Genomic DNA, 25,392 nt, shown 5'->3' with positions numbered 1-25,392 from the left:
AATATCAGGTATGAAAGTGGCTGACTCAGTCCTGACTCAGACAGGAAGTGACAACAGTGTGACCCTCACTGATAAGAAATTCCAACTATAAAACACTTTCCGAGCAGAAATTGGCTTCTGAGAGCAGGAAAGAGGTAAAAGGGGACAATAGTTCATAGATTGTAGCTCTGGCATACTTCAATGAATGTGTCATTGAGCAAAAACAATAAAACAGTTAAAACTTAAAAAGTAGATTTAACTATAAAAAAACAAACTGTAGAATATCTTAAAAAGCCGTTTTTAGGAGAAGGAAGATAGATACAATTGTTTATTTTATTAGTTTATTTTCGCCTCAGGTGTCCTTTAAATATTGCTAGTGTGTATATTGCTGTAGTACTGGCTACAGTTTTGTAACTGATGTTTTCTCAACAACTGGCTACAATTTGCACATTTTTTGAAGTTGAAATGTAATATTCAGTAATAATTTCCTCCACATCCAAACTGTAGGAGACTCTTGCTGCACATCAAACCACAAGGGTCACAGCCTTAGTCATTTCACCACAGGCAGATGCAGGGGCCAGATATACAGGATAAAAGTTTGGTCACCTTCCAGAAAAAATAATGCAAAAAGAAACACAGAAAGAGAAAGAATACTGCTAAAAATAAGTAATTTCAGCACAGCGCAGCAATACAGCTGTAATGACCAGGGCTGTGGAGTCGGTACAAAAAAACACTGACTCAGACGCCTTAGTTTAGGATTCCCCCGACTCAGACTCCTCGACTACGACTCCTCTAATTTGCATATTATAATCTTGTTGATTGAAAGAATGTAACATGAAATTTGTCTCTTAACTGCCAAAGTGCCTTAGGAATTTTAAAAGACAACTGAAGTGATAAGGATATGTAGACTGCCATATTGATTCCCTCTAGTCATAGACTAAAACTAGTCCTTGGTACGAGTACTTGAAAAAGGTACAGACCGGAACAAAGAACATCTATCAGGCTCTAGGCAATGTAAGCGTGGGTATATGTAAGAATGATGTGCAGGTACTCTGCAGGGGAATGAGGAGATTCTTCCTCTATTACACATTCTTCATGCACAATATGAACATGGATCAGGCCCTAGGCAATATAACTGTGGGTACATGTAAGAGTGATGTGCAGGTACTCTGTACTGGAGAATGAGGTGATTCTTCCTCTATTACACATTCTACATGTACAATCTGAACCAGATTTATGGGTGATAGACAACACCTCTGTGTTCAATGTGCACAACATTCTCCATGGATTCCCTGCAGCTCTGTGGGGAGTGCATATGTAGAGTATAGTACTACGGTGTAACAAAGTAAACCTGAGACAGCTGAAATTAAAGTTTTATACATACCTGGGGCTCCCTTCAGCCCCCTTCAGGCTAATCAGTCCCTCGCTGTCCTACTACACCACCTGGATCTTCTGCTATGAGTCCAAGTACTTGAGCCAGTCTGGCGCAGTGCGCATGCACACATGCAGCACTATTATGCAGGTGCAGAATGCTCCTGGCTGTAGGAGCGGCACGTGTTCGGACTGCGCTGACTGGCTGAATTACCGGGACTCATAGCAGAAGATCCAGGTGGTGGAGGAGGACAGTGAGGAACTGATTGGCCTGAAGGGGGATGGAGGAAGCCCATGTATGTATAAAACTTTTCTTTTCATCCGTCTCAGGTACCCTTTAATTCGCAGTCGCCAAACCAAATTTTAACATATCAAATTATTTGATTTCCTGAGCAAAGGGAGGGCATACATTTGCATAAATCAGCATCAACGCAGAATTATTTCCATCTCATTGACCATCTATTAGTGACACGGCTACACATCAGGTTTTATTCTTACAGCATAGATGTTATTTAGTACTGTATATTCTGGCATATAAGACTACTTTTTAACCCTTGAAAATCTTCTGAACAGTCAGGGGTCGTCTTATACGCCGGGTGTCATTGATGCCAGGTGATACGTCCTATCCGGTTACCGACTCTCAGATCTCGCTGCTGAGGACTGTAGTGAAGCGGTGCAGGCGCACACATGCGAGATCTGAGAGGCAGAGAGGGAGGTAAATAGGATACAAGGGTGGGCCAGAAGGGTGAAAGAGGCGTGTTTTATGGGCACAGCGCAATCTATTCTTCCATACCGCTCTGATAAACAGGGAGACGGAGAGCTGACCAATCCAAGCAGTCAATCACCTATGTACTGTTATGTACTGGGTACCTCATACAGGACAGCACCAGTATCTTTTCATACATAGCACCAGTATATGAAATTTTTTTTTTTTTCATTTGGTGTGCTTTGGAAGAGGGGTAGTCTTATACGGCGAGTATATCCCAAACTCTATATTTTAACTGGAAAAGTTGGGGGGCCGTCCTATACGCCCAGTTGTCCTTTACGCCAGAATATACGGGTATATATAAGAGATTCCTGTGCACACATCATATATACTGTACAGTCAAAATCAGATGTGTATAACTGACTTTAAAAATACAGGGACTGCTTTATTGAAGTAGCACAAGTAACTAATTTTGATTGGTTTATTTCATATTTATGGACTAAGCACAGCTATTACTGTATGTATAAATTATTGATGATGACTATTATCTGAGAAATAGAACATTTTATCATATTTTCTATTTTAATTAGTTTAAATTCATTAGGAGTTGGAGTCAGTGCATTTTTTCCCGACTCCGACTACAGGCACCCAAAATTGCTCCGACTCCACAGCCCTGGTAATGACGGTGTATCTTTTGCCACTTGCAGATTGGGAGGAGAGGTTTGTCTTTAACAAGATATTGATACATTTGTCAAATTTTTTTTTTTACTTTTTTTTCCCGCATGGTTTCCGCATGTTTACTACCCGATTACGCACTTTCCCCAATTTTTTATGCATTGCTCCCGCATGAGGAAAATTTTTTAGTGAGTGTGGAAAAAAATGTGAAAGTTATCACGGCCGAAAATATAGCCCTAAAAATCCCTTACAGCATTGCGTGAATAGAGCCCATTGTTTAGCTCTATACAGAACAGCTTCTTCTGTTCTACGGAGATGGGAGAGATGAGGGGTAACCCAATGCAGGAAAGTCAAAAGAATACCAAGGGCCATTTATAAGCGATCTAGCAGGTTATATCCCTAAGCATCATCAATCTGTATTTAGTGTACCTGAGATGAAGAAAAAGTATCCATATATACCTGTGGCTTCCTCCAACCCCCTTCATTTGTTGGATCCCTCGTCACCCCAATCCTCCGTTGTCTGTCTCGGTAAATCTGTCAGTGGCTATCACTTATTGCACAGTGTGAGTGTGCAAGCCTGCCCCCTCCCATCGCGCTCTCGGTGCATGTGCAATACACGATGGCAGCAGACACTGATAAACGTGGATGGCCAGAGAAGGATCATCCCCTACTCCAGTCCCTCCAGTCCATGAGCATTCACGATCTCGCCCTGTCCTGGCTTTCATCCTACCTCTCCAACCGCTCCTTCACGACCGCCTTCAATGAGTCCTCGTCCACCCCCAACTACCTCTCGGTGGGAGTCCCCCAACGTTCAGTCCTTGGCCCCCTACTGTTTACCCTATACACATCCTCCATTGGCAAGGTTATCTCCTCCATGGGTTTTAACTATCATCTGTATGCAGATGATACCAAGTCTACCTCCACACCCCTGACATATCCACCACTACCATGGACAAGGTCTCCTCCTGCCTATCAGCCATCTCGTCCTGGATGTCCGCTAGGTTCCTGAAACTAAATCTAGACAAAACGGAATTTATGATCTTCCCACCCCGGTCATCCATGAACCTCCCAGATGTGCATGTCACTGTTAACCACACTACCATTCGCCCTACCTCTCAAGCCCGCTGTCTGGGTGTCATCCTGGACTCCGCACTCTCCTTCACTCCCCACATCCAAAACCTCACAAAGTCCTGCAACTTCCACCTTCGTAACATCTGTAAGATTCGCCCTTTCCTGACCTCTGCCACCACCAAACTCCTCATCCATGCCCTCATAATTTCCCGCCTTGACTACTGCAATGCCCTGCTGTCTTTTCTCCCTGTGACCCGAACAGCCCCACTGCAGTCCATCATGAATGCGGCAGCCAGAATTATCCACTGCTCCCATCGCTCCACCACGGCGGATCCCCTCCTTGAATCCCTTCACTGGCTTCCTATCCAGTCCAGAATCAGATTCAAGATACTGTGTCTGACCTACAAATCTGACCACAAAACCTGTCCAACCTACATTTCCGATCTTACTCAGAGGTAAACACCAAGCCGCTCACTCCGCTCCTCCAAAGAATTTCTCCTAACCGCCCTCCCCGCATCACCCAGTCCCATGCATGCCTCCAGGACTTTTCAAGAGCTGCTCCACCACTATGGAACTCCCTACCTCCACCCATTAGGGCATCCCCCTCTTTCAACATCTTCAAGAAGGCCCTCAAAACTCACCTTTTCACTCTGGCCTACCACTCCTCACAAGTGCTCTAAACCCACAGCTGAACTCTGGTTCCCTACCTTTTGTGTCCTTACCTCTCCCTCTAGATTTGGGCAGGGTCCTCCTTTTGTGTCCTACCTGATCATGCACCTCCATTACTGTGAACCCATCTTGCCTAATCTCCATGCTCCCATCCAGTGACTAAGCATTACCTTGTACTCATACTGTGCTGCATGATCTGGTCTTTCTTGTATTCATGTATTGTCATTTTGCTGTATGTCACCCCTAAATATTGTCTGTAACCTAAACGAATGTCCAGCACTGCGTAATATGTTGGCGCTTTATAAGTACAATAAATAAATAAATAAATGGACATATGATTGCTAGCACAAACACGGCATTCAATAGGTGACACCTATTAATCTGGCGTTACCACCTGAGGAGGCTGACATTTGCGGTCAGCGAAACATGTCGTGGAGTCATCTAGCGCCATGATGTATCCCCAGCATGGGATTCATGACCCTTAATCTACACCAAGGACTGGTAGCTATGCATACTGGCTGATCCGTTTTTCAGTTACATAAATTTGAGTATGAACTTTGCTGAATTGTATGCACACTATGCAGGGATGAGCGTTTCTCCATGGTTGTCTAAACTGCATGGCTTGATATGATTTAATCTCCTGATGGACTGCAATTGGGTCTTATTGGAGCTTTGGTGACTTCTTTTATACATATGGTTGTTTCAATATTCAGTTATCCAGATCTGCGAGTGGGATTATGGATTATACAGAAGGCTATCTGATATCATTATTGGAGTCACCTGCATCTGGAATCATTGCTCTTTGCTAATTGCTACATGACACGCTATGCCTTGCTAAAGTTTTGGAGGCTCATCTATACTGCCATCTAACCTGCATGCAAGAACTTTATGCTACGCTGCTGTATTAATGCTTTTGCTCAAGGCTTGTGGAAGCTGCATCCAGATTCACTAATATATACCTTTTTAGGCCATTTCATGTGCACATGAGTACCAGAACCTTTTATTGGAGGACTGCAGCCTCCTTTTGGTCATGTTTTCTATGGGGATATTTTTAATAATTGTATGTATAATCTTTTTGTTTTTTTCTTTTTTCTTTTCTTTTTTCACATTTGCTTGCTATTAGCTTTTTATTAGAGATTTTGTTAATCAATCAATAAATTATACGTGTTTCTATATGCACCCAAGAGTCAATTCCTATTTTTTGCAGTATTCATATGAGTAAGTAAAGTTTCATGAAAAGCAAAACTATGCCCGCTCTTGTCTGAAAAGGGGGCCACAGCAGTGAGAGTCCACTTACCCAGATGTCTGCCTCATTCCTCCCTTCTACTGACACTTCCTGTTTCACTGCAGAAGTTCTGGCTGTAAAACTGGAAGTACCAGGAGGAAGTACCAGCATGAGGCGGACATCCAGGTGAGCTAACTCTCACTGCTGTGGCCCCCCTGATATGAGCGGGTAGAGTTTTGTTTCATGCAAAACTGTGCTCACTCCAGATTGTCCCAATGAGCGCTCGCTCCTGCTTTGGAGGATAGCACACTGGGGAGCTATAAGTTTTCATACAGCATCCCAGATTGCGGTCTTCTTTATCCGGTTATTCCAGCTACTCCTGATAACGCATTTGTGTGCCTCTGAGGAAGCGGCTTTTGCCTGTGAAACACGTGTCAGGCATTGTTTGGTTCTGCGATTGGATACTTTGTTCATATGACTGCAATCAAGGAAACTGATAATAACCTTCCTGGCGGCAAGCCCGAGCTGAGCTCGGGCTATGCCGCCGGAAGGCACCGCTCAGGCCCCGCTGGGCCGATTTGCCTAATTTTTTTTTTGCTACACGCAGCTAGCACTTTGCTAGCTGTGTGTGCCATCCGATCGCCGCCGCTCCGCCGCTATTCGTCGCGCCGCAGCTGCCCCCCCCCCCCAAAGACCCCGTGCGCTGCCTGGCCAATCAGTGCCAGGCAGCGCTGAGGGGTGGATCGGAGTCCCCTTTGACGTCACGATGTCTAGGACGTCGGTGACGTCATCCCGCCATGTCGACGGGGGAAGCTCTCCAGGAGATCCCGTTCTTTGAACGGGATCTCCTGATCTCCGAGCGCCGGAGGCTGAGCAGTCTCGCTACATGATATAAATTTTTTTTTTTTTAAATGGCTGTGCTGCCCCCTGGCGGATTTTAATAAACCGCCAGGAGGGTTAATGAAGAATAAAAGACTCATGCTGTTCCTTTAAAACCCCTGTTGTCAGTTTTGTATATATCTAATGTATGCTGTGGGGTGTAACTGAGCTGACATTTTATCTTCCTTTAGTAGTATCTACTGTTTGTAAGGGCTTGATCACATTAGAGGCGTTTTTTGGATTTTTTAAGCACAGGCAATTTGTACAAATCGCCCTAAGGGCCCTTTTCCACCAGGCCGAATCGTAAAGTCGCAGACCGCTAGCGATTTTACAATCGCTACGGTTTGCTTTTTAACATAGGAATCGCGGTAGGTCATTTCCACTACCACAATTTGTTTTTGACGGGAACGCGAACGCGCGGCGGAGCGATATTTGCCGCGATTTTGCTATGCAGTGCATAGCATAGCAAAATCGCGGCCGCAAACGTCGGGAAATCGGCGGAATTGCGATTCAGCAATCGCTAGCGTTCAGCGTGAACGCTAGCGACTGCTAGTGGAAAAGGGCCCTCAAAGGGCTTACACTATGCTTTCCAATGAGATAATTCTCATTGAGGCGTTCCGTTTGCTTGCCGCTGACTAAAGCGCTGCATGGACCATTTTCAGGGCTATTTGCCCTGAATGGAAGGTATAGGAAAAATGCAAAAAACTCTCACAAAATCGCTTTGTGCAGCAATTGCGTTCTTAAGAATAAATACATTGTATTTATTATTTTCCGGATCAAAGAGTTCACTTCCTGGGAGTGAATAAAAAAAAACGCTCTGGAAAAGTGCTTAGAAAAGCGCTTTTAACAAAAACACATCGTCCACCCAAGCCCCAGGAAACGCAAAAAAAATTGCGGCAAAAAATGCCCAACGCGAACGCTAACATGATCGGAACGCAATGTGACCAAGGCCTAATAGAATTTTTTCAGATTGATTTGTTAAATGTGTTTTTGCAAAATATGCCTAAATGTGAATTCTGGTCTTAAAGTCAACCTATATTCAAATAATGTGAAATAAAGCTAACCCATGAAAACATTATGCAAATGATGGCACCATATATAGTTTTAGCATTATCTAACTTTGTGCTGACATTTCCCAAGGCTTGAGTCATATATGTTTATATTTCTTGTTAAATTTGCAATCCAGCTTCGTAAAGACAAATGGAGTAGGACAAACATTTCTGGGGAACCAACACTCAATCTCGCGTACACTGAGGAAACCAAATGCTGGGCACAGAGCCCAGACTTACTGTTCCTCCATGAGGGACAGAAAACATGAATTAGAAATTTTTGCAGAGCATAAAAAGACACCCATCACATTTCCATATGCATTAACATTTTTTGGTTTACATAGGTTCCTAAACCTTGTAAAGTAAGTCAGCACCTATTCAGTAAGGAGTCCTTGGGCTAGACTCCCTAACACTGCTACTGCCTACTGAGCGTGCACTAATGGCTGCAGCTCAAGTGCTTTGAGTCCGACAGGAGAAAAGCGCAATATAAATGTTATTTGACGCCGTAAACGCTAATTCTCAGCTGAGGTAGTCGGTCAGGGCCGCTTCTTCCAAGAATCCAGCCAGTATTCAGCAGCCCAAAATCCCTCTTGATGTGTCAGTGAGCAATCTGCCGATTGCCTCAGCCAAGCAAAGGACAAGGGGCATTGTTCTCTGCATACGCATGTCCGGGCAGTGATTAGAGACGTCTTTCCCTGCGCTAGGTAATCTAGGGGTATACAACAAATATATTGACTGACTGATTACCTTACTTTATCCTTTGGACATGTAATTTGGGGGTCCAGCTGTTGACGGCACCACAAATTACAGAGATTTTAACAAAATTCCCCCTGTGCCGCTATAGACGTAATTAACATTATGGTCTATAGCGGTGCCCAAATCAGAAATGACCTGACTTGTCGGTCTCCTACTCTTTACAGACTTGGTCGCAAACTGTTGCATGAGGGATCGAGACCAGATCCCTGCCAAGCAAAAGACCTCATGTACATGAGGCTTTAGGGGGACAGCGGCCAAGAGAAAAGATTGTAGCCATCATGTGTGCGAGGAGCATGGGACTGGGAGGCGGCAGCGGTCCATGACCAGAGCTGAATCTGTATATGGAGGGAACTGGCAGCTGTCCCAGTAGCAGTGGCAGGTAGATGAATACAGTATATACAGTGGGATGCTAAAGTTTGGGCAACCTTGTTAACCGTCATGATTTTCCTGTATAAATTGTTGGTAGTTACAATAAAAAATGTTAGTTAAATATATCATATAGGAGACACACACAGTGATATTTGAGAAATGAAATGAAGATTATTGGATTTACAGAAAGTGTGCAATAATTGTTTAAACAAAATTAGGCAGGTGCATAAATTTGAGCACCACAAAAAAAGAAATGAAATCAATATCTAGAAGATCCCCCTTTTGCAGAAATCCCAGCCTCTAAACGCTTCCTGTAGGTTCCAATGAGAGTCTGGATTCTGGTAGAAGGTATTTTGGACCCTTCCTCTTTACAAAACCTCTCTAGTTCATTTAGGTATGATGGCTTCCGAGCATGGACAGCTCTCTTTAACCCACACCACAGATTTTCAATTCTATTCAGGTCTGGGGACTTAGATGGCCATTCCAGAACGTTGTACTTGTTCCCCTGCAAGGATGCCTTAGTGGATTTTGAGCAGTGTTTAGGGTCGTTGTCTTGTTGAAAGATCCAGCCCCGACGCAGCTTCAGCTTTGTCACCTAATCCTGTCTCCAGGAACTGCTGATACTGAGTGGAATTCATGCGTCCCTCAACTTTGACAAGATTCCCAGTCCCTGCACTGGCCACACAGCCCCACAGCATGATGGAACCACCACCATATTTTACTGTAGGTAGCAGATGTTTTTCTTGGAATGCTGTGTTTCCCCTCCATGCATAACACCCCTTGTTATGCCCAAATAACTCAATTTTAGTTTCAGCAGTCCACAGCACCTTATTCCAAAATGAAGCTGGCTTGTCCAAATGTGCTTTAAAATACCTCAATCGGCTCCGTTTGTGCTGTGGGTGGAGAAAAGGCTTCCTCTGCATCACTCTTGCATACAGCATCTCCTTGTGTAAAGTGCGCCGAATGGTTGAACGATGCACAGTGACTCCATCTGCAGCAAGATGATGTTGTAGGTCTTTGGTGCTGGTCTGTGGGTTGACTGACTGTTCTCACCATTCGTCGCTTCTGTTTATCTGAGATTTTTGTTGGTCTGCCACTTTGAGCCTTAACTTGAACTGAGCCTGTGGTCTTCCATTTCCTCAATATGTTCCTAACTGTGGAAACAGACAGCTGAAATCTCTGAAACAGCTCTCTGTAGCCTTCCCCTAAACCATAATGGTGAACAATCTGTCTTCAGGTCATTTGAGGAGGGAAACTTACAATTGACACCCTTAAATACTCCTCATAATTTGATTCACCTGTGTATTTAGGTTGAGATTACCAAGCCAATTAGAGTTCCAATAATTAGTTCTAAAGGTTTTGGAATCAAAATGACAACCGTGCCAAAATTTATGCACCTGCCTAATTTTATTTAAACAATTATTGCGCACTTTCTGTACATGTAATGAACTTAATTTCACTTCTCAAATATCACTGTATGTGTCTCCTATATGATATATTTAACTGACATTTTGTATTATAACAACCAATGATTTATACAGGAAATTCATGAAAATTAACAAGGTTGCCCAAACTTTCGCATCCCACTGTACATATATTTTCACCTGGAAATGCACTTCAGCAGGGCCAGATTTACCTGATGAGGGAAGGGTGGCTCACTCCCCTCCCTCAAGTACCTCCCTCCCAATGCAGAGTCCTGATAAGAGTGTAAATGAGAAGTCACTCACCCTGCTCTCTGAATTCCACTGACGAGATCTCCCTTCAGTCAGGGGCATCTCTGTCTACTTGAGCTCTTTGAGTCCAACAGGAGATAAATGCTATACAGGTGTTCGGATTCTTACTTAATACTGAGGTTCCTCTAGCTACCTAATACTTTGGAGAACCTCAAGCTACTTAGTATTTAGGGTACTTCAGTGTACCTAATACTAAGGGGCACCTGTAGCTACCTATGACAGGCAAGGGAAGTAAGGAAGAAGTGACAGCAGGGACAGCCAGCACACTTGTGCAGTTCGGTGGGTGTTTGTAGGTTCATGGAGGGCAAAGTCTAATGCTGGGTACACACGGTGCGTACACGCACTCAATTCCCCGCTCGATTCCCGGCCTCTCTATTATTTCCGAGCATTTCCGAGCGCGTTTCGATGATTCTATAAAAAGACGGTACGGGATATCACCCTAATAGGCCAGTCTCACCCATCAACAGAAATAACTAGAAAACACAATGTATGGGGAGCTCTAAGCTAGTGAAAAATATCATTTATTCATATATGCATATTACAATGACCCATGGACAAACGACTGACAAACAAAACATATACCCTCCCAATAAAAGCACTAACGGATCAAGTTGTCATCTGGGATAATTGCGCATGAATTGGAGTGCACTCCTCAAACGCATGCATGCATAATTAATTCTTCAGGCCCAGGAAAACAAACTACAGCCAGAGAATCTGCAGAAATGATCAAAGGATATATTGCACATCAGCCCGTGTGTATATATATATATAAAACTCACCAGATTGGGGACACTTTGGCGCAGTTGGTGAGCTTAAGCGCGTTAAAGCGTAACCAAGAGCCCCTGTCACTGTTTTCCTGTTGTGTGCTGCAGCCCCTCTGTACTTATATATTTCTTATAGAGTCTGGGGACCTCCAGCGCTGCGTGCATGCTTTGCATAGAATTGCATAAAAAAAATTTGGTTTGTGCTGCTCACCCCTTGGTAATTTATATATATAAAACAGTATACACGTCTCTGCAATTCAGCATACGCCCTCATTACAGACACCTTAGGTGTCTAACCTCAACCCCCATAACGCTGTCCTTTTCAAAGTGTTGGCACTCACGTGACCTATTCAGATAGCAGACGGCAGTGAATGGCATAAATCCGCCGACTCCGGGAAACCTCTCCGGTGGTCCGACCTGTCATTAATGGTATTACGTGTGTCCAGTCGCATAGAAGCATTAGCGCATAGCGCACTGTCAGCGTGCGGGGGGAGGAAGAGTAGCGGTGGCACGGGCGATGATCCTCAGTCTAACTTCCACATAGACTGGCGTCTCGATGATTGTTAGGTCGATTCTCACGCAACGTATGCCAAATCGACCTAACGATCCATCGAAACGGGAATCGGACATGTCGGAAATAATCGAGCGGCTGGGAATCGAGCGGGGCATCAAGTGCGGGAACGCACCGTGTGTACCCAGCATAAGGTGCCAGGACATCTGTGCTTATAGGCTCCCGTGAGGTAAATCCAGGCCTGCACTTCAGTGTATCCTAAAAGCAGATAGGTGGAGAGCAAATACGTCACCGAGTCCATTCTGTCACTGAAGAATCGCCACAGGGTTCCCACTGTGGGTCTGATGACATATTCCTGCTAGTGTACATAACTTATTATGGGAGTTGCAAAAAAAAGTTATAAAAAGAAGACAAACAAAAAACAAAATACAGTAGGTAATAAGGCTGGGTTGGTTCTACGGATCTACAAATAGATAAGACAAATGTTTGTTGATGTCTTTACTCTGATAGTGTGGGTTGGGTCCAAAGTATCTTTCCCTGAGGACAGTTTAATTTTGTGGTTGCAGAAAAAGAACCCACAGAGTGACCTGACTCAGACCAGTCACAGGCTCGCTATTTACCAGCAAAAGCCTTTCAAACTGAATTCCTGCTGTTAGAGCACAGCACATTGGTGACTAACTCAAATAAAATGCAGTAAATAAAAATAATCAGCATCAGAGACTTTGCTTAATCCTCAGACCATTATCCAATTTATCTTATTACAAGAAATTACAAAAACACTTTTTTGTGGTCACTGTTCCATGATCTCATCTTTCCTTTTATAGTTATATTATATTAAAAGGAAATGTACTGAGAGAAACATGGTGCTGACATTCCAAACCTCCTATTAAAAACGCTACTTGCCTGGCTGCTGAGCTCATCTTCTGACTTTTTTTCTGAGCACAGATGCATGAATGGCTAAGCAACATAGGCACTTGCCTGGGGCCCTGGGGAGTACCTATCATGTTCAGGTGGGCAGCATGGTTGTCTGTAAATCTCCTACCATCACTACAGGAAGTAAATTCACTGCCACATTTTCAGCTGAACCAGTCCGACTCACTGTGGCAGGGCCGGGCCGAGGCATAGGCTGGAGAGGCTCCAGCCTCAGGGCGCATTGTAGGAGGGGGCGCACAATTCATTCAGCTGTCATTCCTAATTGTGTTTTAAGCAGAAATAAACAAGAAAAGGGGATACATAGCAGTGACTGCAAGCCAGATAACTAGATATTAAGGTGTTGGAGGGGTTGTGGGCCCTGTGGCACCTCTTAGTCTAATAGCAATCAGTGTGTGACGGCTGGGATGGCAGGGATGGAGGGGCGCACTTTGGTGTCTCAGCCTTGGGTGCTGGAGGACCTTGTCCCGCCTCTGCACTGTGGTCAGTAACCAGTGACTGTAGTGCTGCTGCAAATGTTGGAGGGGACTGCATACTACACACAACAACAGTACAACAAGTCACAGCATGGAAAGCTGAAGTTTCCAAAGAGACTTCGTAACTTTTTGTTCATCCTAAAGTCATGCCTTTACCTTCATCTCTCTCTTCCCTTTAATATTTCTACTTTATCACATTTTCTACCCAAAATCTGTATTGTGTCTTGCAACTCTCTCCTTGGTTCCTCTCAAGTCTGTTCGCTTTCATCATGTGTCTCTCATTCTCCTGCTCCTCTGCCTTACCCTCCACGCCCCTTCTTCCTCTCCCAGTCTCCCTGGTCTTTTTCTTGCCCTCTGCCATGTGTCCAAACTTTTCCATCTTTTGTCATCTTCTGTGTCTCATCACAGTCTCTCTTGTCCTTTCCTGTGTCCCACCTCTTCTCCTCTATCCCCCATGTCTCACTTTTCCTTTTTTTGTCCTCTCTCTCCAGTCTCACCTCTCCATCTCGTTACCTTTTCCTCACCTCTCCTTTTGTCCCCTTTCCTTAACTTCTTCTCCTGCCCTCTCCTCCATGTCTCACCTCTCCTTCTCTTATTCTCTTTCCCCAATGCCGCACCTCTCCTACTCTTGTCCTCTACCCTGTGTCTCACCATTTAATCTCTTGTCCTCTTTCCTTAGTGTCTCACCTATCCCTCTCGCATCCTCTTTCCTGTATGTATCTCATCTCTCCTTCTCCTGTTCTCTATCCCCAACCTCACCTCTCCTTTAGTTGCCATCTTTCCTCCTGCCTCACCTCTCCTACTCTTGTCCTCACTCCCTGAGTCCCTAGCCTTACATCTTCTTCTTGTGTCCTCTTCCACCCACCTCTACTTCTCCTGTCATCTCCTCCATGTCTCACCTCTCACTGTCTTGTCATCTCCCCCATACATTTAGATGTATTTTCAGGCATGAAGTATGACAGCATATCTGTCAACACTCAACTTGTGTTTATTTCAGAGGGATGTCTAGTTAGCAGTGTGACTATAGTAACTCCAGCTGATGCTGAGAGCCCTATTCATTGCTGCATCTCTACATGTTCACCCAAAGTTCTGTTAGCTGTAACTGTGCCACCAAGGACTCTCAGCAGACAACAGCCTATACGGTCTGTGGCTTAGTCATCTTAAACAGTGCCTAGTGCCACCGTTTTGGCCCAAGGAGATTGCTGGCCTGACTTCTGCATACTAAAATATCCTGTCTAGGGAAAAACGAAAAAGAACTGCCCTCTAATGAAAACATTATTCCAACGTTGTTAGATAGATAACAATCTGAAGTTAGCATAAGGCTAAGAAAAGGAAACTGTTTCCCTTAGTAGCGGCGGATAGAGATATGGAGTTAAGTGACTAAACACACTAACACAGCAGAGTGCTCCTACATTAATGGATTTTCTGCACACAGCTTTATGCACACATCTTCTTTCATTTCTGCTGCTTTTAATGATTCCAGCATCTCAAATGTATTTCAAGAGCCTTTACTTTGTCTTACTTGTGTTTAGTTGTCTTTAGAACATTGTTCTGTGTCTTACATTTCCTTATACGGGCGTTAAAGGTAACTACAGTTCAGAAACCTAGATAGGAAGCTACACACGATACAACCAAATCATTTGATAGGTTATGTTTATTCAAAAACATTGTTGATTGCATTATTCCCCCCCCCCCCCCCACCACCACCACCACCAAAAAGGACAAAGCTCCTAACATGTTAGACCTGGTTTTGAAAACTCTGCTCTTCCTATCGAGTAAGCTATTATCCAGTGGGGGAAATCTTGGGCAAGACTCCGTGACATTGCTACTGCCTATTAAGCAAACCCCTAGTGGCTGCTCTATAGTGCTTTGAGTCAGACAGAAAAAAAATGCTATACAAATGTTGGAACACTATACAAATGTCTCTAGATTGTAAGCTCGCAAGGGAAGGGACCTCTCGTAGTGTTTCTCATATTGCTGTAATTTAACATACCCACGTGTACCAACTTTAGAGATATATCAAACTACACATTAAAGTGAACCAGAGACGAAGCACCCTTGTGTATTTTACCATAGAAATCAGTGGGAACATTAGAGAAAACATTTACCGTGCTCTCTGTTCCATCCTCACTGCTAAAAGTGTCTGTTATCTAGCTGAGATAAGAATCCCGGACTGAGCATTGAGTCTGGCTTTGCTATAATGACTCAGCTATAATGATTCCTGAGCAAAGCCAGCAGGGGGCAGGCTTGGACTTGAAGACAGCAAAGAACACAGTCTCAGCTATAATTATTCTGTAGCAAAGCCAGACCGACTGCTTAGTCGGGATTCTTATCTTAGAGGTGATAACAGGCAAATTAAACAGAGAACAATGTAACAAAGAGCAGATTAGGTGTTTACTGTCATGTTCCCACTGATTTATAAGGTAAAATACATGAGGTTGCTTCATCTCTGGTTCTCTTTAACTATGTATGCATTTGTATTTCTACTATTGAATGTCATGACTGTACAGTGTCTCTAATTTCTTATGTATATTTGTTCCCCGTTATTTATTTTGTACTATGTACAGCGCTACGGAAGATGTTGGCACTTTATAAATAAAAAATAATTGTTTTTATTTTTTGAGTCTCAGAGTTACTCCTTTTTAACAAGAAAAGTTTATTGAACAGTTCATAAGAAATTACATCAGTAAATCCTCAGAGGTAAAACACCAGAAAGCAAGCAATTATGTTGACAACATGGGTCAATTAAAGCTGAAAATTCCCAGTGGCTGGGATCAACAGATTATACTCACGAAAGAGACCATATGTTATGATATAAAACAGTAAGGGCCCGTTTCCATTAGAAGCGGTGCGATGTAGCATATAGCTGCATAGCGCTGGCGGTGTCCTGAGCCCAATGCATGGCAATGGAACAGTTTCCACTGCGTGCATTGTGTGCAGAGCAGTGCGGAGTGATCCGAGAATCTGCAGCATGCTCCATACACTTCCGCATTGGGAGATACGGAAGGGATGCGGATGGTCAGCAGAAGTGATGCGTAGCTGCCTAACTAGGACTAGCAAACTGGTATATCACATAGGTTGTGCCCACTGCAAGTGACGTATGATACATTTGAAGCTTATCCAAACTGTACATATCACTCAACATGAGACCTGGGAAACCTGGTTTACTGTTGACATACATAGTAAGGACCTACTATGTGGTCAAAGAGCTTTTTACACCCAACATAAGAGGTAGAGGTGAGAAGAAGAAAGAAAGGAGAGAGAAGAGAGTGAAGAAAGAAAGAGGAAAAAAAGGAAGGGGGGGGGGGGGGGGGGGCTGGTCTGATCACCTCATTGTCAATCATACCTCATTAAAGAGTGCCTAATGCCGTTCCAATGTAGTTAGGATACTCTTTAACAAATGATTATTAAATACACAAAGGTTAATTCAATTTTGCTCCAGCCACACAGAAAACGGTCCTGTTCCATTTGTGTGATAGGAGTTCCACTGCCGTAGCCCACATAGGACGATTCTTGAGAAATGAAGGATGATAGGCTGGAACAGCAGATCTATTTTAGGATTACAGACTGTTTCACACAGAATTTAGGAATTTTAAGTAGCTATTTCTTGTATCCCCTAAAGGGAAAATGAGCACATAGCATACAAGTTAGCGTTATTTTAGGAAGTGTGGAGCGAGCAAAGAAAACACGATGTGTTTTACTAAAGAGTACTGACCAAATTTCAGGAACATTTTATCTCTACAGACCTGTAGGAGGACATGACTACCCCAAGATGGAGAGGAGACAATACCGACTGAGTTAGAATCTAAGGACTGTTTACATAGCTGTGTTTTATTAGGCTTACTTACATCCTCTTAACACTTTTTCTGCCTTGTTCAGGGCTTAAAGACACAGGGGAGACAGATTTTATCTTCAGAACGCCGAACCAACCAACCTTGAAAATGTAATTTAAAGAAAACTTTATTAACTGAACACGCCTCCAGAATTGGCCAAATCCCTTTTTAATGATATTTGGAGACAGTTTAAAAGAAACACATCACAGTGATTACCAACGTGTGCTGTACTCTTCATGTTACTGCTTTTGTAACAGATCTGATTTCAAGGCTACTCTCTGAAGATCTGTATCGGCATCTGCAAAGGTTTGCTTTGAAAGACAATGGAAGGGAGTGGTGGCCAAGTATGCATGTTTGGCTCCAGGGCATAAATTCTTCCGTCAATGTTCAGAAATGTTTAATACTGTGTTTAATACTGTGAGGGGGTCATTTAATCAGCATTTGTTTTCCGTTGCAGAGGATATAAAGCAGCCCTTGCGTACAGCTATTTGCAGCTTGGGAGATTTTAGTGCCAGATATGGAGAAGATGCGTTTTATGGGGCAGATAACACAGATCAACAGTTATATATTACCACTGAAAAGGAACTCAAGCCAAAAACTTTGTTGAATGGGGTAGAGAACTGAGAGCTGAACTTTACAGCTGCCCTTGTCATTTTGAGATTGCGCCTTTTATCTTTAGACACGCCTCAAAGTAAAACAATCTCCCCAAAGGGATGATGAGCGCCACCTTTTGACAAGTTGCCACTATTACAGGTGCCTCAAAGGGAGATTTATTCCAAATTCCTCCCAGCAAATCTCCAGTAAGGATGATGATGGGATGGGGGGAGTAGAATGGACAACTTTGTCTCCAGTAAAACTTTTCAACAGGAACTGAAGATACAGGACCCAGACAGCCAGGTATTTTAAATCCTATATACATACCTCAGAAGAGTACCGGTGCAGCACAAAGCAATGATTATTGCTAATAATTACAAATTATAGTATCCATTTTAAAAATGGGTGGCCGATCTCCGGCTTTAACACCAGACGGTTTTGTTTTTTTGATCTTTTAATGGCTGGTTTTCAAGACAGAAGCTTCCCTTGGAAATTGGTTACAGTTGACAGCTACGATTTATTGGCCTGGGGAGGAACCAAGGAGCAGGAAACAACTACAGGGATGCAGTAGCTGACATATCATACAAACACTGCAGCACCCATAATTCATATTAGCCTGCCTCTTGTTCCCCCTCCCCTCAGGACATTTCCTTCTGCTTACTTGCTCAAAATCACAGTCACTGCAGAATCATTGGAAATGCCACATTAGAGAAATTATGATTTTTTTTTGCTTTTTACATGGTGCAGTTCACCCAGTGTAATATAAAAAGTTAGTGATACAGATGCCGATTATCTGGAATGTTTTCAATTATTATTTTTTTTACCACTAACTAGTTAGGACAGAAATTTGCCTTCTTAAAAGAGAAGATATTTGTGATTATTCGGGTTGGAGTGAGCATATAAGGTTTCCCACAATGCATCACTGCTGAATATGCAAATTGTCACTTACACACTCCTAGGAGTTCTGGCTCGCCATGAGCTTGCGGGACAATCTGTAACGAGTGAGGATAATGATCAGGAATGTAACTAAAATATGTAATTGACTATAAATATGCAAATTATTCCATAACATCTCTAAAAAGCCAAGCGTACATTTAGAAGTGATGGATTATAAAATGCCTTCAGCCTACTCATCTTGCAGAGCCGTTGGCCTTCAGGCTGTTGGCCTTCATCAGTACAGGGCATAGATCAGTACAGATCTCTGTGTTGACTTCAGGAAGTAGAACTTTTACAGAGTACCCAGGGAAAGCATAAAGAACCACAACCATAAGGACAGCGAGTGAAAAAGGGTATCGTTCTTTTGTCTCCTTAACCTATTGCCGACCGTTCCACTCCGATTGGCGTGAACGCAGCGGTAGCCCCAGGGCCACTTCACGGCGATTGGCGTGAACGGCTTTCTATGGGTGCGCGCGCATCTCCGCTTGGATGACGGTGCGCCGCTCCACCTTCAGGCTCTGGCGGCGATCACCGCTCGGAGACTGTTAGACGGCGAAACCGACGTCTTTTATCACTACAGCGCTGCGATCTAAGTCAGCGCTGTAGTGGGGACAGCCATGTGACATGGCTGTCCCCCTGGGGGTACACAGTAGCGATCTGCTGTGATAGGCTGACTGGGGGAGGGAAAATTAATTTAAAAAAAAGTAAATTTATAATAAAAAAAAAGGAAAAAAAAATATTTACAAAAAAACAAAAACAAACATTGGGGGAGAGATCAGACCCCACCAACAGAGAGCTCTGCAGTGGCCCATTTAGTTAAAAATGGCCTGGTCACTAAGGGGGTTTAACACTGCGGTCCTCAAGTGGTTAAAGGGAAACTGAGGTGGGAAGGTATACAAGTCAGGCAAAACGGTGCTGGAAATTTGGGTGCAGCCAACACTACCATAGGCCACAATGTGAATTACGCCTATTGCGGTGCTCAGTCAGTAATTTTGGCGCTGTCAAAAGATGGTGCCCAAATTATGAGAAAAACAACATAATTCAGGCACCAACAATAGCTGGCAGCCGAATTACATCTTACCTTTGTGACAATGGCGGCCTGGAGGGGGAATAGTAATTCACCCCGCCGGGACTTTTGCAGGAGCTGGATGAGCTGTTTTACGGCTTTGGGCCCAAATTTCTTGGCGGCTTAATTACATGTGTGCGAGGTATATGGTGGTTGCCAAATGTATTTCCCTTTAAAGGGAAGGTTCAAGCAAAATGAAAAAAATTACTTACCGGGGGCTTCTACCAGCCCCATGCAGCCATCCTGTGCCCTCGTAGTCACTCACTGCTGCTCCAGTCCCCCGCTGGCAGCTTGGGATGCATTGCGCACATTTTTACACATTCCCCGCTAGTGCAGGGACATTAACACATACATTTTTACGCGTTACTGGTTCAATGCGCAAATTTTTACGCATTTAACCAGTAACGCGTAAAAATGTATGTGTTAATGTTCCTGCACTAGCGGGGAATGCGTAAAAATGTACGCAATGCGTCCCGCCGACCTCCGAGGTCGGCAAGCTGCCAGCGGGGGACTGGAGCAGCAGTGAGTGACTACGAGGGCACAGGATGGCTGCATGGGGCTGGTAGAAGCCCCAGGTAAGTGAAACTCATTTTTTTATTTTGCTTGGACATTCCCTTTAAACAATACTAGTTAACTGGCTGATGATAATAATCCGAACATTTGTATAGCGCTTTTCTCCTGTCGAACTCAAAGCGCTCAAGAGCTGCAGCCACTGGGAAGCGCCAAGAGGCCATCCTGCTGTGTTAGGGAGTCTTTCCTTGAACTCCTTACTGAATAGGTACTGACCCTGGCCAGGATTTGAATCCTGGTCTTCCATGTCAAAGGCGGTTCCCTTAACCTGTACACTATCCAGCCACTACAATCATCATTCTGGCATCAGTAGTGTCTGAATCACACACTTGAAACAAACATACAACTAATGTCAGATTTTTGTTGAAAATCTGATCTGCATGCTTGTTCAAGGACTATGGCTAAAAGTATTAGGCAGGAGTGCCAGGCAACTGGTATTGTGTAAAATTAAATCAATATGTCAGCCTCCCTATCCCTCTCACTTCAGGCTACCTTTAAAATCAGGCAGAGATTCTGAGTCACTGCATCACAGCAAGCTTATAACCTCATAACTTCAAGAAAGGCTTCTGTGAGCACAGCATAGAACAATTTGCATTGATCACTTTCTAGCAGACACATTTTACAGCCTGGGGTCAAAATAAGGGGCAGAAGTCAAATATGTTTACATGTGCTTTTACCATATGTAGCATTCCAACAACGTTATCTATATTCTTGCACTAGGTAGAGACTTTTCTTGTGACAGGGTCTTCCTGACAAAGGCATTACGTCAGGCCCTGAGGAATTCCATCTACAAACAGGGGTGACGTGGGCATGGTTGAATCAGCTTGTTAGGGTGGGAAGGATCTCTGTGTGCAGAGGAACTGATCACCAGCTGGACTTTCTCCAACACAGCAAAAGATAAATGATGCAAGCCTCATCAGAAGATGAAAATTCAGAAACGAGAGAGGGCTTAATGTTATTTGTTCCTTACTATCTATCGGGAAGATCCAAAACTCAACCAATGCTACACTATGACAGGGTGGAAAATGATCTGGTAGATAGTAAGTGTTTACCACACCTGGGCAGTGTAGCCGAGCATAAGGCAGGGGTAATGAGGATGCCAGAATGTGGGGCAGTATAATACGGTAAATACTTTATTGTTAACTAAATCGAAGATGAAAAATTATCTCCTAGGAGAAAAAGTGAATTGCATATGGCCCCTGATGCTGTACACAGATTCTCTGAGAGATACTGATTCTATTCTAGAGAGATAGGATTGGCACTCTGCAGACAGACACTAAAGGTGGCCATACACAGGAAGATGGCCATCAAATCTGACCAGCAGATAGAACCCTCTCTGATCAAAATCTGGATTTTTAAGGGGTTAAAGTCTTGCCTTGAACTCCTTACTGAATAGGTACTAACCCTAGCCAGGATTCCAACCCTAGTCTCCCATGTCAAAGGCGGTGCCCTTAACCAGTACTCTATCTAGCCACTGTACTGTATTACTGCATGTATGTTATGTAACCATGTACATGCCATGAGGTCACAGAGTACTTGCATCTTGGCGGGAATGGAGAAAGGACACGGGAGGAGCGCTTCCATGGGCAGGTGAGTGTGCACTCCAGTGCCAACATGTTGCACAACCCAGGAAAGCACTATTTTAGATTGGCGGGAGGGGGGGGGGGGGGAGACAGACCAGCCAGGGGTCTGTCAAAAGGCCGCAAATCTACAGCCATCTCCATTCGAGTGAAATCTTTACGTTCTGAGCCATTGATAGTTTGATTGAATTTGGCCATGTTGGAACATCAATCTGCCAAAGAAAATAGACATTTGTATGGGCACCTTAAGGTTTGATGCCCTGTAGAGATTCTGAGATTACTCCAGTGCTGCAGTTTAGATCTGTGTTGACAGCACGTTACAAGGATTACCAACACACTGCGACCTGTAATGTGACCTGTGCTGGAAGACAGCTGGAATAGTTTAGTAGGTTCCATCATTCCTCATTCCTTTCTTCTGGGTTTACTTTTGGTCAAACTTATAGTATTGGAACCCCCAAGTATAAAAGTTTACATTATATTGTTTTGAAAGGAAAAATTATTGTTGATGTGAAACTTGAATTATATGTTAACGCACGGTTTAAGTAGTTTTAACTATTCTATGGGCGGGCAGGAAGGTGTTAAAAAGCAGTCATTTACAAATATTACCTGCATTCCTGAAAAGTTCCAACCCAGCCACTAGCAACAAAGATTCATAATGTTCATACAATTCCTCAAATTCCTTTGTTCTTCCTCCTCCAAACATAGCGTTGATCCATGGGCCCAAACAGTTCTAATTTTGTTTCATCAGTCCACAGAACACTACCACAAAAGTTTTGGAATAGTGTTCTGTGGACTGATGAAACAAAATTAGAACTATTTTGGCCCACGGATCAACGCTATGGAGGAGGAAAAACAAGGCCTATGAAGAAAAAATAACACCTTGTCTACTGTCAAGCATGGCGGGGGGTTAATCATGCTTTGGGGCTGTTTTGCTTTTGCAGGTACAGGGAAGCTTCAGCGTGTGCAAGTTACCATGAATTCTCTTCAGTACCAGGAGATATTGGAAGAAAATGTGATGCAGTCCGTCACAAACCTGAGGCTTGGGAGACGTTGGACCTTTCAACAGGACAATGATCCCAAACATACCTCCAAGTCCACTAGAGCATTTTAGCAGATTAAAGGCTGGAACATTCTGGAGTGGCCATCGCAGTCACCAGACTTAAATCCGATTGAGAACCTCTGGTGGGACTTAAAGAGAATCTGTATTGTTAAAATCGCACAAAAGTAAACATACCAGTGCATTAGGGGACATCTCCTATTACCCTCTGACACAATTTCGCCGCTCCTCGCCACATTAAAAGTGGTTAAAAACAGTTTTAAAAAGTGTGTTTATAAACAAACAAAATGGCCACCAAAACAGGAAGTAGGTTGATGTACAGTATGTCCACACATAGAAAATACATCCATACACAAGCAGGCTGTATACACCCTTCCTTTTGAATCTCAAGAGATCATTGTGTGTTTCTTCCCCCCTGCAGTTCTCATGCACTGAAGTTTCAGGCTGCTTGTTTTTCTCCTGCAAATAGCTTTGCCCTTGTCTGTAATTCTTCAGTATGTGAAAGCCCAGCCAGCTCAGAGGACGATTTATCCAGCTTGTAAAAGATAAGAGAGAAGCTGCTCTAATCTAAATAATACACAGGCAGTGTGCATAAAGGGGCCTGGAAAGGTGAGTTCATAGCAGAACCACAACACTGAAGAACTTGGCAGCCTTCCAGACACAGGCCGACAAGTCTGACAGGGGAAAGATACATTGATTTATTACAGAGATAGTGATAGCAGAAAGTGCTGCAGTAAAGCAGAACACATTAGAATAGCTTTTGGAACTAGTAGGATGATAAAAAACAGGATGCAATTTTTGTTACGGAGTCTCTTTAAAGAAAGCAGTTGCAGCGCGCAAGCCTAAGAATGTGACTGAACTGGAGGCTTTTGCCCATGAAGAATGGGCTAAGATACCCGTAGATCGCTGCAAGACACTTGTGTCAAGCTATGTTTCACGTTTAAAAGCGGTTATAACTAGAAAAGAATGTTGTACTAAGTACTAAGAATGAATGTCACTTGGGGGTTGAATAAAACTGATAATGTGAGCACAGAAAAGACATTTGTGGTTATTTCATTATAAATGTTATGTTATATTTGTCTGACTTACAAGTGCCTCTTTGATTTAATTGTAAACAAGATGACTGAACTGATCAAAATCAATGTCAAACTGGCCAAAACACTCAATTTCAGTGGGGGTTGAATTATTTTGAACACAACTGTACACGTCAATACTCTCCTGCACTGTTTACTAGACCCTTGCTTGACACATTTTCGCAAATTACAGGAAATAAAAAGGGTATGAAAATTAATTGGATCACTTTTTGCACAGAAATCGTGGGGAAATTGAATGCCAGGGAGCTTAAAGGTCCGTACACACGCCGGACTGGAGGCAACGACGGGTCCGTCGTCACCTCCCGCTGGGTGGGCGTTCCAACGATAGTCCGGCGTGTGTACAGTCTGTCGGCGGACTGATACGGCTGTTTCTGAGTGATCCGCCGGGCGGATCGCTCAGAAACAGCCGTATCAGTCTGCAGACAGACTGTACACACGCCGGACTGTCGCTGGAACGCCCACCCAGCGGGAGGTGACGACGGACCCGTCGTTGCCTCCAGTCCGGCGTGTGTACGGACCTTAAGGCTCATACACGCTTAAAAAAAGTATTTTAAATGCACAATTATCAAACAACTTGAAAAAGTTGGACAACTTTTGTCAAGACGACAAGGCGTTATCACTGATAAGAGGCAACCAACGACTGATAAGACGCAGCTCAAGTCAATCCAACTGTTGGATTGACTTGAGCTGCCTCTTATCAGTCGTTGGTCGCCTCTTATCAGTGATAACGCCTTGTCGTCTTGACAAAAGTTGTCCAACTTTTCCAAGTGGTTTGATAATCGTGCATTGAAAAGACTTATGTTGAGCGTGTGTATGTGGATTTAGATTGTAATTTAGAATTTGTTATTCATATTGTGTCTTGCAACTTGTTATACATTTGATTCATCATGTTACATTTGTCTCTGCAATTACCAATTCTGTATTTTGTACCAGTGTTTATATTTGGAGTATACCATTGTTTAAATTGTTATGTACCCCATGTTTGTTTGTTACTTAGTACAGCGCCACAGAATATGTTGACGCTTTATAATTTAATAATAATAATAATGAACAGTTTGGTTTCTCAAGAGATAAAAGGCAGCTTTTGGTACAATGGTATGAAAGGGTTCGGACTTTGAGAAATGAAGGGAAATGTTTGCAGACATTGGAACCAGCAGAGAGAGAGGAACCAGTCGGATGCAGATTAGAGATGATCAATGAGATGCAAATAATTCTGAATTCATGCAGGATGATGTAAATTCTGTATGCAAATTTATGCAGCTTGAAAATGGAACAATCAAGTCCCACTAAGGTTTAAATTCATTGGTCCATTTTCAAGCCACATAATGACTGCATGATTTTTTGCATACGCATGAGATCTTAAATCTGCTTGCATCCATGACCAAAGCTGGCCATAAAGCCTTTAGGAGATCATCTGCGGAAAGGACCCCACAGGCACCAGCAGCAGGGCCGGATTTGTACTCTTTACCACCCTAGGCCACTGTCACCAGCTGCCCCCC

At 43.5% G+C, this 25,392-nt stretch overlaps 1 protein-coding gene across 5 annotated transcripts in view; it reads right to left on the bottom strand.

Annotated features, from left to right (window-relative positions):
* Positions 1-25,392, bottom strand: part of LOC137527620 (golgin subfamily B member 1-like) — a 283,357-nt gene that overhangs the window by 7,492 nt on the left and 250,473 nt on the right. For 4 of the 5 annotated variants that reach the window (XM_068248252.1, XM_068248255.1, XM_068248253.1 and 1 more), the window contains 2 exons: positions 18,540-18,582; positions 17,012-17,097 (listed from right to left, as the gene is read on the bottom strand). The exons of the other annotated variant lie outside the window; for it this stretch is intronic. In XM_068248252.1, the coding sequence (XP_068104353.1) occupies positions 17,039-17,097; positions 18,540-18,582 (102 nt within the window). In that variant the 3' untranslated portion in view covers positions 17,012-17,038. The remainder of the gene's footprint in view (positions 1-17,011; positions 17,098-18,539; positions 18,583-25,392) is intronic. 5 annotated transcript variants of the gene reach the window in all.

Source organism: Hyperolius riggenbachi, chromosome 8, assembly GCF_040937935.1.
Source record: "Hyperolius riggenbachi isolate aHypRig1 chromosome 8, aHypRig1.pri, whole genome shotgun sequence".
NCBI lineage: Eukaryota > Metazoa > Chordata > Amphibia > Anura > Hyperoliidae > Hyperolius > Hyperolius riggenbachi.
The sequence above is the reverse complement of the archived record's forward strand: the minus strand, read 5'-3'. Positions and strand labels throughout refer to the sequence as shown.